Raw genomic sequence first — 18,208 nt, 5'->3', positions numbered from 1 at the left:
CCAAAATCTCTTAAAATACATCCAGAAATCACGACTCTACCACTTTCATGGGCAGCCCTCTCCAATGCCTAACCTTTCTAACCATGAAGAAATACTTCATGATATCCAGTCTAAACCTCTCCTGGTGTAACTTGAGGCTGTTTCCTCATGTCCTATCACTTGTCACCTGAGCAAATGTCTGAGAAAAGAGACTGACACCCTTCTCACTGCAACTTCTTTTCAGGTAGCTGTAGGAGTGATGTGGCCTCCCCTCAACCTCCTCTTTCTCAAGATAAATAGCCCCAGTTCCTTCAATTGCTCTTCAAATGCAAGTACTTCACTAGTTCTTCTATCAAGCATGCTTTCCTAAATGCTCTATTTACACCTTGATGGGTTCTTTCTAACACAACATTTCTGCAGGCAGCATCCAGTGAATTTAATCCCTGTTTTTTTTTTTACTTTAGCAGATTCAAAATATTGAGTCAATATAATTCCCTCAAGATCCTTTTTCAATCTTTCTTATCAAAGCTTACTTCCATAGCTTGCTGGGCTCAGGCTCTTTTCCATTCCTCTTACCTACATATGGCAAGCACTTTACTTTTCTGTTCAGCCATCCTTGGACTTATTTATAATAAAAGTTTTATCCCGTTTTGGGAAGGCATTCTCTCCCTTAAACTGTTTTGTCAGTGGTACGTATTTGCAATTAACATTTAGTGCCGGAGTTTCTTCTCTGCAGCAGATTTTCCAGGTCACAGCCTGAACTAGCGGTTGAGCAACAGGTGAGAAAGTGTGGCTAACCCAGGGAGCTCTGGTGTAAGCAATGCATGTGAGTGACTGGAAGGGCTGGAGCTTGGATGCATCCCTCCTCACCTTCATTAATGAGGGAGCAGCATCTCTCTGGATAGAGATTGCACCCCGCTTGGATTGTCGTTGGTAATTAGAAGGGGCGAGCCAATTTCCCTTCTTTTTTATTTGCTATTGCTGTGGTGCTTGTATCCTATTAGAAGATACTATCATCATCTTCTTTTGCCACATAATACTCAAAAAAAGAAGAAACCCACAACTTCTTTTAGAAGATAAAGACCGTATTACACAATATTTTTCTCTACCATATATATGCAGAAGCTCAGTTGCCGAAGTTTATGATCATTTGTACAGAAACTTTATTTTTAAAATAGCTACAAGCCAATGCCCATCCATTTCTGTGCCACTCCTACCTGGATAAAATTTCAACAATATCTCAGAAAACCTTACAATGCAAGTAACTGAAGTCTTTAAGGAATGGACTGTAGACACAAGATTGCTTACCAAAGGCGTTACACACACAGGATTCAGGGTTTTTTGTTTTCTTCAAATTGAATAATTCTAGCTCATACCTTTTAGCAGTAGGGATGGATAACAGAATGAGAGATAAGGAGCTGCTGAAAGGAAATACCAGGAGATACTCAGTCCAGTACCCAATTATCCTAATAATCTATAAATGAAAAGCAGAGAGAAGTACCAGCTATAGCTGGTATTGTGGAGTTTTTTATATTGCTAAAAGCCAGAAAAAATAGACAGATGACGCCTCATTAGAAATGTGACCTGTTCTTATACTGTATGTCCTCACAGTTGAAAATTGATTAATGGGCTGAGTGAATGCCAAGTTTGGCTGTTCTTGTAAGGAGTATTTAGCCCTCAAGAACTAAGGGGATTCACAACATTTCAAAGTTGAAAAGAAAAAAAGAACAAAAAAAATAACATGCAAAAATAACAAATTAAAAGAAAAACTATCAGAATTTTCCCTTTGGAGACTTAGAAAACTAAATAATACAGAAGCCTTTGATCTCTCTCCTTCCCTCTACATTTTTCATTCTTCGCTGCATACAATCTAATTCTTACATTAATAATTATCTCGTACAGCAACAGTACAAAAATGGTAATTGAAGATGCAAGTGCTCTTTCCAGTTTGAAGCAAAGTCACGTGAAAGCATCAGACAAAACATATGGCAAATTAAGCATGCTAATGGTAATTTCAGTTTAAATACTGATTTAGGAATTTACCTTCAATACTCAGATTTGAACCATTTATTTTAAAATCCAGCTACATATGTATATTTTTTTTCATAAACACACAAAGTGCCACCATTTCTCATGAAAGATACCTTATCTAAAGAAAATAATTAAAGGAGACAAGATAATACAAATAATAAGCTTTTTGAGTTAAACACTGACTATTTCTCTTTGCTATTCTTATTAGCATATGAGAACAGTATGAAGTTCTACCGTGTCCTTTTATTTACATTCACCTTTCCACATTTGCATGGTGATGACATATATGCTAGGTAATTATAAGTAACGCCTTGCACAAGTAGAAGGGTTTTCAAGCAAAGTTTTATATATTAGGTGGGTTTTTTTTAGGCAGGGAGGGTAAAGAAGGAGACAAAACAAGTCATTTTTGGCAACAACACATCTTTTTAAAACTGGATCGTAAGGGCATTTCCCCCACTCCCCCCCACACCAGTATGCTAGTGGGATAGAATGAGAGGCAGCAGAAGTAGCTGAATTAGATGCATAAACCACATTACTATCTAAAGCTCTGATAACCTCTCCAGAAGAACTTCTTGCCAGAAGGTTTGTCACAACAGATTAAATATTTTCTACGACATTTATCTGACTCTTTCAAGTAACACCACAAGAATGAGAATATAAAAATAACACCAAACACATACAAAACCACCTTTATGGTACTCCCCAGGATCTAAGCACTAAGAAAATGCTGCTCATATTCATCATTAATTTGGGGAAAACAGACTTTGTTGGGCATTTAAAAAAAATTAACGTACAGCACACTAAGAGAATTTACCTCAAAAGTTTAAAAGAAACAGGCAGAACAATCAGCTCATGAAGGAACTGAACCATTGTATTTCCTGCATGCACACAGGTTTCCATGACTTGAGAATGTCAAAGCAGCAAACCTAGCATAGTGAGACTCCATTGCCTTTTCAATATTTCTGATAGTAAAATGCTCATAAACCCATACCTTACCTTTGATGCCATACGCATGAACAATGCATTTTGATCTTCTGCTGTTCTCATTTTCTCATTTTTGACTAAGTCCTGGAGGCTCATACTGTCATCATCCTGAAAATATCTCACTCTTTCTTTATCTACATGAGTCGTGACCTGGAAACAAACAAACAATGAAAATAAATATTAACCTAGTAAGAAAGATCAAGTATGAAATTCAGATCCCGATAATTTCAGCATGTTTAAAGAATGAGGGATCAAGCTAAATATACCTGAAACAACTGCACTTGCTGCTTCATTTGACCTAAGGAAAGGAGAGTTTTCCATTTTCTTCAGTTGTTTCAGTACGCCTAGGTAAAAATACTGCCTACAGCTCTTATATCCTCAGGCTGACAGAGCTTACCACTCTGGAAAGATGTAGAATAATTCACTGAAACAGCTGATCAGTTCACAAAGATGGAATATTTTAAACAATAATTTCCATTATCTATTTTTAAACTGTAGTTTTTTTAAAAAAAAACAAGCAATTACATAGAAACACTACTGAAAATTTGTATAAATGTGATAGCTCCGCCATCTTAGAGTGCACAAAGAAACAGTTTGTCCTTCAGAGCAAAACTAAGCTAAATACTGAAAAAGGATATGGTAGGATATGGTCATTAACCATATGCCAAAGGTGGCATCTTTCCACAACAAAACCAATAGGAGGATTACAAATAATTCCTTATCTCCTGTACATTTCACTCCTTTATAGCACTATTGCAAACTGATCTGTCTTACCAATCAAGAACATACTAGAAACATCGAGGTACTGGATGCTCCCCCAGCCCCAAGATCAAAGTAATAGTTTACTGATGGCAAGCAAATATCCAAATTATAAAATGCTGCTCCAGCTTCCAAGATTCACACACTCCAAACACTTTTCTGTTAAGGTTAGGTCATAATTTTTATTATCATCAGCAGCATTTTTTATCAGGAAAAAAGGTAAATTAGTCATGGAGACTATGACTATCTTAGAAGTATTCAGCTTTGCTATTTACAAACATTATGTAATATAAACTACTTAGCTAAGAGACTATAAGAATCTGAAAAAGAGAAAAAAAGACACTTGATAATACATTTAAATACCCCTTAAAATGGTCCACAGGGAAATGTAAATCCAAAAATAAACTTAATATACGCTTAATAAATATGTACTCTATCATTTAATTACAATCATCATCTGAAGGGGACTTTTAACTAACTATTGACATTCTGATAAGACACTCACATTGACTATTGCACCATACAAGTGCATCTACAAAATCATTTTTGAATTATACTCCTTAATATTCACTTCTATAAAACTTACCATCTGCCTCTTTCTCCGTCCTCCTTTAGGCTCCTGTGGTTCAGCTGATGCAGTCACAGGCCATGCCCTTCCACTCTGATCTGTTCTGACAAGGATCACTTGCTCATCTTCTTGATGGTTTGAGGCCTGTAACAGGTTTTAAGATATACTTTAAAATAGAGGATAAAAAACAGGCAAAAACCAAAAGAAACACCTAATCCCACATTAAATAAACAATTTAAATCCTAAAGATTAAAGAACAAATTATTTTCTTGTTGTCTGTTTATTTTAATTATAAGAAGGTACTATTACATTACACACACAGTGGAAATGAACAGGATATTGAAAATGTAGCCAACTAGTCAAGTCCAGAGTAAACATGTTTTTCTAAAAAGAATTAATCTTCTATTCTTGGTTCTTTCTCATAAAGCCTCATTCCCAGAAGGAACACAATGCTTCTGAATACTTGAACAGAGAATATTAAATTAATTTACACAACCAACCCAATGGAGTACTCCTGAAAAACATCTGAAAACACATCTGCTGTGTTTTTTATGGGTGGTTTTGTTTGTTTTTTTTTTTGTTTTATTTTTTTCTTGAAGGGTGGGTGTTGTTTGTTTTATCTTGGGTTTTTATTTGTTGATTGATTGGTTTGGGTTTTTGGGGGGGCATTGATTTTTTTTTTTAGTTTGCTTGTTTGTCCAAAATATGGCAAGCAAGCTAGCCAAAACATTGACTATTAGTTCTGAATATATCCCATTCGATCAGGCTTTCATTTCAAAGAATCACAGAGTGATAGAGTGGCTTGGCTTGGAAGGGATCTTAAGGATCTAGGAAGGGAAGATTTCGGTTGGATGTCAGGGGGAAATTCTTTACAGAGAGAGCGGTGAGGTGCTGGAACAGGTTGCCCAGAGAGATTGTGGATGCCCCGTCCCTGGAGATGTTCAAGGCCGGTCCGGATGGGGCCCTGGGCAGCCTGGTCTAGTATTAAATGGGGAGGTTGGTGGCCCGGCATGTGGCGGGGGGGTTGGAGATTCATGAGCTTTGAGGTCCCTTTCAACCCTGGCCATTCTGTGATTCTGTGATCATTGAGTTCCAACCCCTCTGCTGTGGGCCTCCATATCTAAGACTAGGCTGCTCAGAGCCCCATCCAACCTGGCCTTGAACACCTCCAGGGACGGGGCCATCCACAACTTCTCTCAGCAGCCTGTTCCAGCACTTCACTGGAAAAAAGCTTACAGAGCGGTCCTTACCATCAGACATAGATATAGAAAGTTAAAACCAAAACTACCGGTAATGTTGATTTAACTTCATCAGAGCCCATGAAGCAAGATGCCAACTGCTGGTTTCAGCTCAATCAGTAGCCAGCAATAGGAAAATAGTGAAGTCTCTATCATTCATATGAACACAGAGGAGACTCCTTCATACCCTTGTAGAAACACTTTGCCTTGTTACAGTGGACATTTTCAGAACTATAAACCCAGTACCAAACACCTGCATCTAGGACCTATTTACAAATGAGGTCAAAAAAGTTAATTCCCTGGACTCCAGATCTTCAGCACCTAATATTGTAGCAGACCCCAAGATCTATCAGTAAAGTTCTAGAGTCATATTGTGTTATGCTTCTGAGTTTGCCCTAAACTGTTCCCATTTCACCAGAGATGGACAGCTTAATATCTTTTCCACAGCCAAGCCCAATTGCAAGGCCTGGACTAAACACCTTTACCCTGAAGTTTTATCCCTAGTTGCTGTCGTTCATGTCAGCTGCTCATTAACAATCTGAAAGATATAGATTTCATTCAGAAAAAAAACCACGTATTTTTATGAAAATATTCTGAAAATAATTCACTTATGTGGAAGGTTGCAGCTCAAGAAGATCATAAATCCACCCCCTATGATTTCTCTACCCACCAAACAAGGAAGGAAGGAGGCAGAAGAGACATGCAATTTGTACAGGAGTAAAAAGAAGACATGGAGGATTCATTTGGCGAGACTGAATTTATCAGCAAATCCGAAAAAGAAGTACTGTCATCTATCTCAATGGCAAAGAATTTCAGTCCTCTAGACAAAATAGCAGGGAGCTGAATGAATATATTTATTTCTCAAATGACTGTTCAAATATTTGGCTGCACTTCAGTTACTGCAAACTCTGTTTCTAGGTATTTACAGCTGCAACTTACCCTACTGGAGTCAGCTTCCTAGAAGTAAGGGGCATGAGGACTAGATATTGTTTCACATCACTCCCTTGATGCACCCAACCCTCAGTCTTACACCTCCAGCCACTGCTGTAACCACAAAAACTGCCTTATCAACTCAAGAAGCCATCTCCTACCACCAAGGCTCCCATTTAGGATGGAAGTCACCATTCTGACAGCTGAACTACATGATGAGCCAGCTTAGCCTAGCGCTCTCCAAAACTGGGACAACAGTACTTTCCCACCACATAGGGATGCTGAGTTCAAATAAAGACAAAGACAGACATTTATACATTAAAATAAGAAGAGGGAAGGCAGAAATTGTTCACCAGAAAAATAAGCACTTAGCTTCCTGGAGGAAAAAAAAAAAAAAAGAATAAAAAAAAAAATAAAAATGTGAGAGTTTCTTGATTACAGTAGACAACAAAGATGTTTAGGTAACTGAAATAATGAAATTAGAGCAAAACAGGGGACATCGCTAAATGTGGTTGATATTAGGATAGCCTTTGTCAAGTCATATAAGCAACCTTATTAATCTCAATTTGAAGCTATTTTCCACTAACCAACTGATGTGACTACTTTACATGTGCCATTCCTTCCTAATGAAAGCCTGTCCCAGAAACCCTGATCAAATCAGAAAGTTCTGGAGATACTGAAGTATGCTGGCTCAAGCAGCTTATATTTCCCAGGAATAGGCACACAGAGGTAGAAGCTGTGGAGAAAAAAACTGTTTAGATATACTAAACTTTCCACTTCTGTACCACCAAAGGCAGACCTCACTTTTGGCAGTATAAATCAAGATGTCCAACGCAGACCTGGCTCAAATAAGGATGGAGAGGAGGAGCACTTTGCATATACCACTTTTTCAGAACAGGTGTTTTCTCTCTCCTGGGAAGGACCAGGGGAAAAGAAGTGATTAACTGCAATAAAGGAAAAAGTTGTGCATCTCTAGACGGAAAAAGACAAGTACAAGAAGATGAAGCAAAACTATAGAGCAGGATGCGCTTCCAACTTAAATGGATGACAGATGCAAAAAGAGCGTTCTATGTATGACAAGCAGGTAACCAGTACAAAGAAGTCAGGTAAAGCCACCAGGCCAATAAATTTCAGCTGGCTCCCATTTACACAACGTGAGATAACGCTGAGGACAAACATTAAGGTGTAACACACACTGAAGTCAGCACCTACAGGGTTTGTCTGTCTGGTTTTTTTTTTGTTCAGAGAGTCCTGGCACAGGACACAGAGACTGACCAAGACATGTTTAGATTTAATATTCCAGAGAACGGGACAAGGCACAAAAGACAGTAATCTTTAACTTCAGAAATTTTTTTTAAAAAAGATAATAAAAATGGTGAAGTGCTCCATCCAAAGGAAATTCAAAGATGCATATTATGAACAAGGATGAATCCAACACATCAAATGTGCCAGGCATGATTATTCTGAAGATTAAAGCAGCTATTAGAGCTAAAGACCTCCTTTAGAAGTCAAACTCCTGTCTAAATATAACTTTGAAAAGTTTTAAATATAAATTGTAGAAGTGAATTGTACCAAAAAAAAAAAAAAAAAAAAAAAAGCAAGGCAGAGGCTCTTATTATTAATACACAAACTATTTGTAAACTTCAAAAGCAGAAAACTTTCTGATGGAAAAATAGGAAATGATCAGGTGGCAACTGCAGTATGAAAAGATGACAAATGAGTTATTTGAATTGTGTTCCCTTTCCACTTTTGGAAAAAAAAACGAAAATGTAAGAATCATCTTCAATCCAAAATGTCACTAAAATTTTTCAAGAAAGCTTCCATAAAAAAAGATTGTCTCTGGAGTTCCCAAAAACAATTCCAAAGAATTCCACATACCTCAGCAGTCACTGTATCACTTAAGTAGGACTCAGTACAAAGACAGCAGCAAACGACCACCACAAGCTCTGCATTTTCACCAGCTATGAACAACAGCCCGCATGCCATTCCCTAAAAGCCTTCACTGGTGCAGGTGACCCACTGCTGCTGTTGCCACAGCTGGAATGCACCATGTGCCACCTCACTGTGCTCACACCCACTGCTTGGCCTCCATAAACATTCAGCAAGCATCAGTGAATGTCAATGGATGCCATTTTTTCCACACGAAGAAACTGGGAGACACACGTTTGCTTCATAGGCACTCCATGTCAGGTGCCATTTTGTCAGACTGCCCCTCTGCTGCCATCTGTTGCACAGCAACAACGTAACAGAATATTGGTGGGAAGTTTCAACCTCTACTGCCATACCACCAGCATCTATCTGCCTCTGAGGTCGTGGGCCAGCATCATAAAATAGAAGGCATCTCTTTCAGAGAACTCCTTGTACTATTAAAGTTTGTAAATTGAAGTAATGACTCTCAGCAGAACCAGTCTTTTCTGAGGGGCTTAAAGGCATGCACTTACCTAGCTGAAAGATGCTGAGAACTTTTATCTGTTTAACTATTGTCAGTTATCTCATTAACTTTGGATTGTCAGTTATCTCATTAACTCTGGAACGTACCATCAAACCTCATACGTAACAACCATTAGCATTCTTTACCCCCTGCTCTCATATTTTCTGTTCATTTTCAACTTTTTGCATTCCCATGACTGCATGACACAGTGTATGCTAAGACCCGTTTATCACAGCACAAGAATAGAGTAATGACTTTCTTTTCTTCTCATACTCCGTGAAACCATCCAGAAGACACACAAATATTCCCAGGAACTGCACCATCTTTCAGAAAAGAGGCATCAATTATCTTCTTGTGCTTTATATAGAGACACACTTTGAGAATGGATTTTGCTTCTGTTTTAACTCACTTTTAGTATCTAGAAAGCATATTTATCTCTTCATAAAGTGGCATGGCACTACGTGCTGTTACAAAGCTTACTTTAAATCTCTCAGCTTTCCAAATGACTTCAATTATGTTACACTATATTAAAAATACAAAATAGATGGTTATATCAACGTATTAATTTTTCCTGAATAATTATTGTCAGATAAATAACATCTTAGAAGTACAATACGAACTTCTAAAATACATGTTGAAGTATATCAAATATTATATATACTACTATATGTTAAAATTGAAACTGCGGAAGAGGCTCAGTCACCATTCCTGAGCCACGTGATGATCAGTACACAGACAGTATAACTTACAACCCTAACAAGCAACGTTCGGGTGAATTTACTGAACTAGACTGCAATTCTTTGTTGCCATTAATGAAGGAACATGAATTTCTAGTTCAGGCCAATTAAACATGCAAAATACAAAGCAGTTCTCAAAAATATACAAGACGCTACAGAGTAATTAACACCCAAGTGAACCAAACAATGAGAAAGATAAATGCTTAAAATTAAATAAGTAAATAAAATGCAGTTCCATAAGGGATTTTTGAACTCTCCAGAGATGCTGGCTGTTCCATAATCTAGCAAGAGGAAATGGAAAAAGCTCTGCCTCCATATATGCAGGAACAGCCATTCAAGTGCCTAAACAAAGGGAGTAAGCAGGGCAATCATCCGAGACAGTATCCGTTTAATTGGAACTGGGCTTCAGTATGAGCAGTTAAGGAGAATAAAATACATTTTAAGAGGCAGTATACTGCAGGATTGAGAGCAGTGCAAGCTAGGAAAAACAAACTTTTTTTTTTTTTTTAATTACTGAGCAAACAAAAAACTGTAGACTGTGTGAAACAAGTTGTCTGCACATCCTTACCAAGGGCTACACTGGAGTGGTACCAGCACAATGTTACAAGGGAAAAACAAAGCTTGCCAATGTCTTCAATAAAGACAAATCACAAGAACCACACACCAGCTCTTCGCTCGCAGATAAATTAGGTGCTGAACTAATTTGTTGTATAACCTGTTTATTTCTCTTACAGTCTATGGCCAATGGAAATGCCTTGAATCCATTATCTCTAATTGGTCTAAGGATTTCTCAGCATGTAGGACTACAGCTACCTGTTTCTTCCGTCCTTTGTCTCCTACTATTTTCAATTATTTTCTCCATTTTCAACTGACCTTTTTCTGACTTCTCAGATTGTGATTACACACAATCACTTGAGTTTCCAGAAGGATGAGGCAGCCCTGCTCAGGCTCAAGTCTGCCTTTATTTGTGGCTCACCAGTGTATTCATTACTTCGAGTGCCCATTAAGCAAGTTTCAAAGCACCCAGTCTACTACTCCTCATTTGTGTGAATACCTGAAACGCCCATTCCAAAGGTAATACCTAATAAATTGATAGATACAGCATTCTCCTAATAAGACCCAGGTTTGCATCTCACAGCAAGAAGTTAAGATGGTCACAGGTCCATACAGCAGACCATAGTATAAAGCTTTGATTTAGGTTCTTATCCACGTTTGATTTGGGTTCCTACAGAGAAGAACTAAAGAAAGGGAGATGAAGGGAAATAGCAGGATGAGGAAGTAAGAGCAAACTTCAGCCTAGGTTAGAAATTCAATGTTTCAGTAAACATAGTAATCAGCATCAATGATCAACTTCTAGAAGTATCAGATGAATGGTGAAAGATTAAAAAAAAGGGTTTTTTTAATTTGTTTTGGTTTTTTGTTTGTTTTGTTTTTGTGGGGGGGGTTTTGTTTGTTTTTACGAGATCAAGAATAATTAGCACCTTGCATTTAACAAAGGAGAAAAAGCAGAAAATCTAATGCAGCACCAGGCCAAAGTATCCAACAGAATAATATCTTTATTAGGTTCTGCTAGGTTTATAATAAAACATGAGATGAAAAAAAAAAACCAGAGGTCCTAATTCATAAGTAATAATGAATGTTTTCACAAAAGGATTAGACACATAACTGCTAATTTATCTCTTTTTTAATCCAGTTAGTGACATCAGTTAATAATATGTTATGTAAAAATGCAATTTTGTCTTATAAATATAAAACTGTTTGCCCTTTAAATTCAATTTTTTGTTCTCGTATTCTGAAAAATAGTATTTTATCTAAACTGCTCATTGCTCAGAATAACAAACCTGACCACCTTGTTCATTTCCTCTTGATACTGAAAGCCTCCAATCAACCCTGCATTCAACAGTTGTTCTATCTGCTCTCAGTACTCAGAGCATCTTTGAGGTAAGGTGATCAGAATAACATCTCATGAATAGAATGAACAAGCATACAACCTAAAATCAAAATCAGAAGGCTTTATATTACCAGCTTCTGGAATTAAGATTAGGACTTAGAAAGGTGTACCCGACAGCACTTTGCACTACGTCCTGTAATGAGAGCCTAACAGGGAAAACTGAAGCAACTAAGTCTAGGAAGAACAACATCAGAGGTTCAAGCCTTATAACCTTGCAAATACAGTTCTAGTAAAAGGTTTGAAGATGCAGTTTGATATTTCAAATTGCTAGCCGTATTTTGAAGGAGTCTTGTAAACAGTGCATAAGTGCCACTGCAGCATGGGATGTAGAAAAAGGAAATATAAATAATAATGACGAGGCACATTGTTTTTATAGCAAGAACATCAGATACAAAACATAAATACTCAGACCATAAAAAGAAAGGTCTTGCAGCATATTGATTCTTAAGGCCACAAATTTCTGTTTCATCTTATCAAAGACAGAAATGTAATATAAGACTCAGAATGCGATAATGTACTGAAACTAGTATGATATTTTATTTCATTTAGTTACTAATACAATTTCTCCTGTACTTTTTAAATACAAAATTCAATTTCCTGAAAATTACATTTAGGAAGTTAAGAAAGTTTGTCTTAATATGTTTTTGTAGTATAAAGAATTGTTTAACCTTCTGCAGCTGACATGAACAAGAGTTTTCAGGAAATACTCTCACCAGAAGCTGCATATACCTATTATTTTTAAAAGTGCACTCTAATGCTGTTAAAGTTCTTCTGCAAACATATGCCTACTTTATTATTCCTTGATCTAGTTATAAGTATTCAGCACGCTGCATGAAGAAAAGCTTTTGCTGAAGACACAATGGCACAGCCATCCTGCACAGGAGATTCACATGTGATGGGACAGCATCAATTAGAAATTAAAATGCACTGAGAACATTTGAGATGCAGCTGGACAAAATCTATTTGTTACTGTATCCTCACATTATCTGAATCTCCAAATGAAATCACCGATTTTTACTGTACATTTAGCAAGGGTCATTAAACCCCAACATCCTAATTCTCACACACGTGTTTCAGCTGTATTCTTCCAAGAGTTTTAAGAACAATCCTCTGTCTAGATAGAGGATTGTTTAAAGATTACTTAAAAGAAGAGATTTACTACAAGTGAATTTAACTCCTACACGGGATATGGCATAATGAAAGGCCATTCAATTCCGTAAAATTAAAATATGTTACAGATAAGCTTTGATACGCAAATATTTTTACTGCAGAAAAATAAATCGCTTTTATATCCTCTACTGTCAAACATGAAATTGAACACGATGGCACACCTGCAATTTTGAATGTTCATTTTAAGGGCTTGGGGCCTTGCTGTTTCATTTTTCTAAACATCACATCTGAAGTACTGACTGTATTTCACTTCTCCTTCATGTCTTGTTCACATTTATTAACTACTGCTTAAGTTTTATACTCATAAAACCACATTTGTATACTACATTCTTGATACTACAAAGCTTTTCACTCCAAGATAAAGGAACTAAATTAAGAAGCATCTTTTCCTTCCCTTGTAACATTCCTTCCATCTGTGAGATGTGTAATGGGCTGGAGAGTGTTATCATTGCCTGGAGGCAACAGGTAGCCTAGAAAAAAAAATGTCTCCCTTAAAGCAGTACAGCTTAGTCAGATACACACGGTAAAGTGAAATACAGTGCCTACCACAACTGAAGATGATTGCTCTAGGGATACCTTGCCCGACAGTCTTCATAGAAACACTACACATACTTCATCAGAAAAAAAAAAATAGCAGATTTTGAGGTTTTTGCTCTATACTGTAAAAATATAAATCAAATGTTTATTCCTTATAGCTTAAATATAGTCATTGAATGAATCATATCAGACTGAAGGCAGCTGCATTTTCACAGAAAACTGGTATTCAAATGAAGATTGACTATGCTGTAGTCACTCATATTTTCCTTACAAATATCTCAAGTGCGTAATAGAAAAGCCAGTATTTGCTTTTCTGCTTTTCAGAACCTCACTCTCATCTTTTAAATACTCTCTGATAGTATATATTCTACCCTGCTATTTTGCTTGAAGAACCACCTTTTACTTTTCACTCAATTTTGTATTCCTTTTTGTATTATAAACACAATTCATTATTATTAAAAACTGTCTCTAGCAATCACCCAGCAGAGATTACTTTCTGTTTCCTGCATACTGATTAAGTGCTATGGAACCCAATAACAGGTTTAGGGCTCAGAAGGGGTCTTTTTGTTCATTTGAAATTTCCTTAAAAGGCATAGCTATTTTCAACTCCAAGTACAAGATGTATATAAGATTTTTACAAGATGCAAACACACTTCCTTCATCCACCACCATGAAAAGAATCCTAGATTTACCTAAATTTGTATTGTGTCAACGTATTTTCTGATTAAAAAACACAAACACAGTTAAGCAAATTTTTAGCAACACAAAAGCAGAATATTTTTCATTGAACAGATTTGACTAATTGTTATGCAGGGGCAATTCTAAAACAAGTGTGAAAAATTAGAAGTTACTTTTTAAATACAGAAGTCTTCACAATTTTCTGCTGTCTTTACATTCAGTAAGCACTCACTGTCCTCATCTATCCTAAAGCAGAAACATTGGCACAGCAGTCTTCTTTTACAGTTTCAGTACGGTTTAAACGGCCATAAAAAATTAGACACAGGAATTTGAGCCTAAGCACCACTTAATTCCATCTAAAATTAAAATGAAGGTTAGCTCAAATGCTGCTTTGGCATATTCAAACAGTTTGTTGTTGGTTTTTCAGTTTTTTTTTTTTTTTTTTTTTTTTAATTTCCATTGACTCTGAAGGTTGCCTTGTGCTGAAATGTAAAGATAAAACAAGCTACATTTTTAATTCACCTTTTAAGAAAGGTCTTTGCTTATGCAATGTTGCTGTATAAATGCAGTCCAAAACTAGTGCAATCCAACATCTCTCTCACTGAAGCTGACCACACAAAGCCAGCCGTGCATTTTCCAATCAGTGCATGTAGTCACAGTCTTGCCATTTATGTCACATACAGTCTCTACCCCAGGAAAACTACTGAATCATAGCATCACCAAGATAGGAAAAGACCTCTAAGACCATCCAGTCCAATCATTCACCTACCACTAAAAAATATTTCCCCACTAAATCATGTCCCTCAGTACAACATCTAAATGTCCGTCAAACACCTCCAAGGGACAGTGACTCCACCACTTCCCTGGGCAGCTCATTCCAGCACCTGACCACTCTTTCGTAAAAGCAATTTTTCCTGATATCCAACATGAACCTCCTCTGGCACAACTTGAAGCCACTCCCTCTAGACCAGGCTTTAGTTATGTGGGAGAAGATGCTGATCCACCTTGCCACACCTCCTTTCAGGTAGCTGTAGAGAGCACTAAAAGTCTCCCCCGAGCCTCCTCGTCTCCAGACTTAACAATCTCAGTTCCCTCAGCCACTCCCCATTAAGATTTGCACTCTTGACCCCTCACCAGCTTCATTGCCCTTCTCTGGAAACGCTACATGGCTTCTATGTCCTTCTTGTAATGAGGGACCCAAACCTGAACACAGTGCTCAAGGTACGACCTACCAGAGTTGACGGTCACTTTCCTGCTCCTGCTGGCAGTGCTATTTCTGATACAAGTCAGGATGCCATTGGCCTTCTTGACCACCTGGACACACTGCTGGCTCACGCTCAGCCCCAGACCTCCAGCTCCGTTACATCTATACTGTCTTCCTGCCACTATGCCCCAAGCCTATAGTGTTGCCTGGGGTTGTTGTGGACCTGGCACTCAATCTTGCTGAACTTCATCCCACTGGTCTCAGTCCAGTGGTCCAGCCTGTCCAGATCCCTCTGTAGGACTTTCCTACCCCCAGGCAAATCAACACTTCCAGCTAACTTGGTGTCATCTGCAAACTTACTGAGGGTGCACTCAATGCCCTCACCCAGACCATCAATAAAGATATTGAAGAGGAAAGGCCCCAATACCAACCCCTGGGGAACACCACTCGTGACCAGTCACCAGCTGGATTTAACTCCATTCACCACCATTCCATGAGCCAGCCATCCAACCAGACTGCCCCTGTTCAAGCCACAGGTTTTCAGCTTCTTCAGAAAAATACTGGGGAGACAGTATCAAAGGTTTTGCTGATGTCTAGGTAGACTAAGTCAATGGCCTTTCCCTCATCCACTACATGGGTCATCTGGTCGTAGAAGGAGATCAGGTTGGTGAAGCAGCATCTGACTTTTGTGTACCCATTCTGGCTGGACTTCATCCCCTGGTTTTTCCCCACATGCCATGGGATATCCCTCAAGGTGATCTGTTCCATAACCTTCCCTGGCACCAAGGTCAGGCTGACAGGGCTGCAGTACCCCAGATCCTCTTTATGACCCTTCTTGTAGATGGGAGTCACACTGACAAGACTCCAGTTCTGACACCTCTGTGATTGACCAGGAACTCTGACAGACGGTGGAAAGCAGCTTGGCAATCATTTTTCTTTTCTTTTTTTTACCCCAGTGGCCCCAGTATAAGCTCGGCTTTTGCCTTTCTAATTTTCTCCCTGTATATCCTAGCTCCCTATTTGTATTCTCACTGAGTTGCCTGTCCCTCTTCCACAGGAAGTTAATCTTATTCACTGAAAGTCAGGCTTGCTCAGTGTTTAGAGTGCTTAACCTTGGGCTGCTATTCTGATCTAATTTCCTATTTCAAACTAGAAAAAATAGCATCATAATGTTTACTTAATGTTCTAATACAGAAAACAATCTGTAGAGCAGTTAAGGATACCAGACACTGACATTATTCAGAGGTGTGTGAGGAGAACACACTCTAATAAATCCACCTTTTAGTACTAATCATTTTCTTGTCTAGCCTGGTGTTCTGTTTCATGGCCTTGTTTCTGAGGTGCTTTGCTAACTGACAGCAGCCTGATACACAGTGGTGTTCTCTCGGAGTCTTCCTGTTTACCATAGCACTGAAAACTTTTATCATTTTTATGGCATATTCAGCTATCAAGCTTGATAAGAGCAACGCTTAGCCCTCCTGATACCACTAACTGCAAAAACACTTATGATAGCATACTAGTTCAGAGGGTACTGAAAATAATTCATCCTCAAATTAGGCTTCTAATATGGATGTGGATACGTATTTAGATACGAACTTCCGCTGGTGCAACTCAAAGCTATTCCCTCTCATCCTATCACTGCTACGTCATGCCTCCTCTTCTCCAGACTAAATAATCCCAGTTCCCTCAGTGCTCCCCGTAAGAACTGCGCTCCAGACCAGCACAGCTTCTCTGCCCTTCTCTGGACACACTCCAAGGCCTCAATGTCTTTCTTGCAGTGAACTGTAATTTCTTGATCACTTTAAAGTGGTCGATAAAGAACCAGCACCACTTCAAAAGAATTGATCCTGTCCTCTGCACAAACCCCAGTCACCCATGCTACCCTTTACGCTAGTATGAGTCTACTTTCAATCACACAGTAAAATGAATTGGGAAATTGATCCACGTTCAATTAATGGCAAAGAAAGAAAGAAAAAGATTAGCTGTGGAGATGCATTCAGAATTACCTTCACTGCTTTCTGAATTATCTCCCAGATTCCCTAACAAAAATGAAAATAAGGAAAGCAAAGCCAGGTCTTGGGACCTTTCAGCACAACACTGGCAACATTACTTCAAAGAACCAGAGACCTGCCTGAAACAAAATTCTTTGTGTTTGTTATTTGTAGTAGCAAAATACATCAAATTTCAGGATTGTTGGGGCATTCTTTTGGAAAACCATTCCTGTGGAAACTGTTTCAGCTATTTAATTTGGAATACAGATGTCTAAATCAATCGAGACCATCACTTGAATGGTCAATGCTACAGAAAGACTGATTCAAATACTATCAAATATATTTTCAGCTTCTTTCTACAAGATGGTTTCTGAACCTGTGAGTTGTTTATACATCGATGCTTTGCAGGCCCAATACATTCTGCTTATGTCGCAAAACTTCAAAATCAGTTTGAGCTATGCAACTGGTAAGATTACCTAGGCAACTTGGATAGGACTTAGGATGGAGCAACTATCAGCTTTGCAAGACTGCTCACACTTAAAAAACATCTAATATAAGTTAGCAATAGCCAAGAAACAAGCACTACCATGGCATATTCGTAAAGACAACACAGCAAGGCTTTAGAATGTAACAGAAGACACCCGCTCTCTGGAAAGCAAGCCCTGGGCAAGAATTAAATCCACAGTGACTTCATGTAAACAGCACCATTTTCACAGGGGCTGGAAGAGTCTGCCAATTTACAAGCCTAAGAAGCTGAGCAACACTACAGCAGGTTGTAGCATGGCTGGCCCTCTTCAAGCAAGGTGCATTTCAAGAGCTAACCATTAGCAGGATTACAGACACCAGCCCTGATGTATCCCACTGGCAAACCCTGGAAAGATGACAACAGTAGGACTGTCAGCAGTCCTGACTCTCACAAAGTAAAGATAATTTCTGCAAGACAGATAGGCTAACAAAAGTATCACTGAGGTGAAGAGACCCAAAAACCAAGCACAAACATAATGGAATTGTTTAAGATGC

At 38.3% G+C, this 18,208-nt stretch overlaps 1 protein-coding gene across 2 annotated transcripts in view; it reads right to left on the bottom strand.

Moving 5' to 3' along the window:
• The window catches only part of CWF19L2 (CWF19 like cell cycle control factor 2), a 63,784-nt gene that overhangs the window by 22,166 nt on the left and 23,410 nt on the right, over positions 1 to 18,208 (bottom strand). For both annotated transcript variants that reach the window (XM_019612085.3, XM_085216266.1), the window contains exons 11-12: positions 4,340 to 4,465; positions 3,007 to 3,144 (exon numbers count right to left, since the gene is read on the bottom strand). In XM_019612085.3, the coding sequence (XP_019467630.3) occupies positions 3,007 to 3,144; positions 4,340 to 4,465 (264 nt within the window). The remainder of the gene's footprint in view (positions 1 to 3,006; positions 3,145 to 4,339; positions 4,466 to 18,208) is intronic.

Source organism: Meleagris gallopavo, chromosome 1 (genome assembly GCF_905368555.1).
Source record: "Meleagris gallopavo chromosome 1, MGAL_WU_HG_1.1, whole genome shotgun sequence".
Taxonomy (NCBI): Eukaryota; Metazoa; Chordata; class Aves; order Galliformes; family Phasianidae; genus Meleagris; species Meleagris gallopavo.
This window is presented reverse-complemented; position numbering and strand designations above follow the sequence as displayed.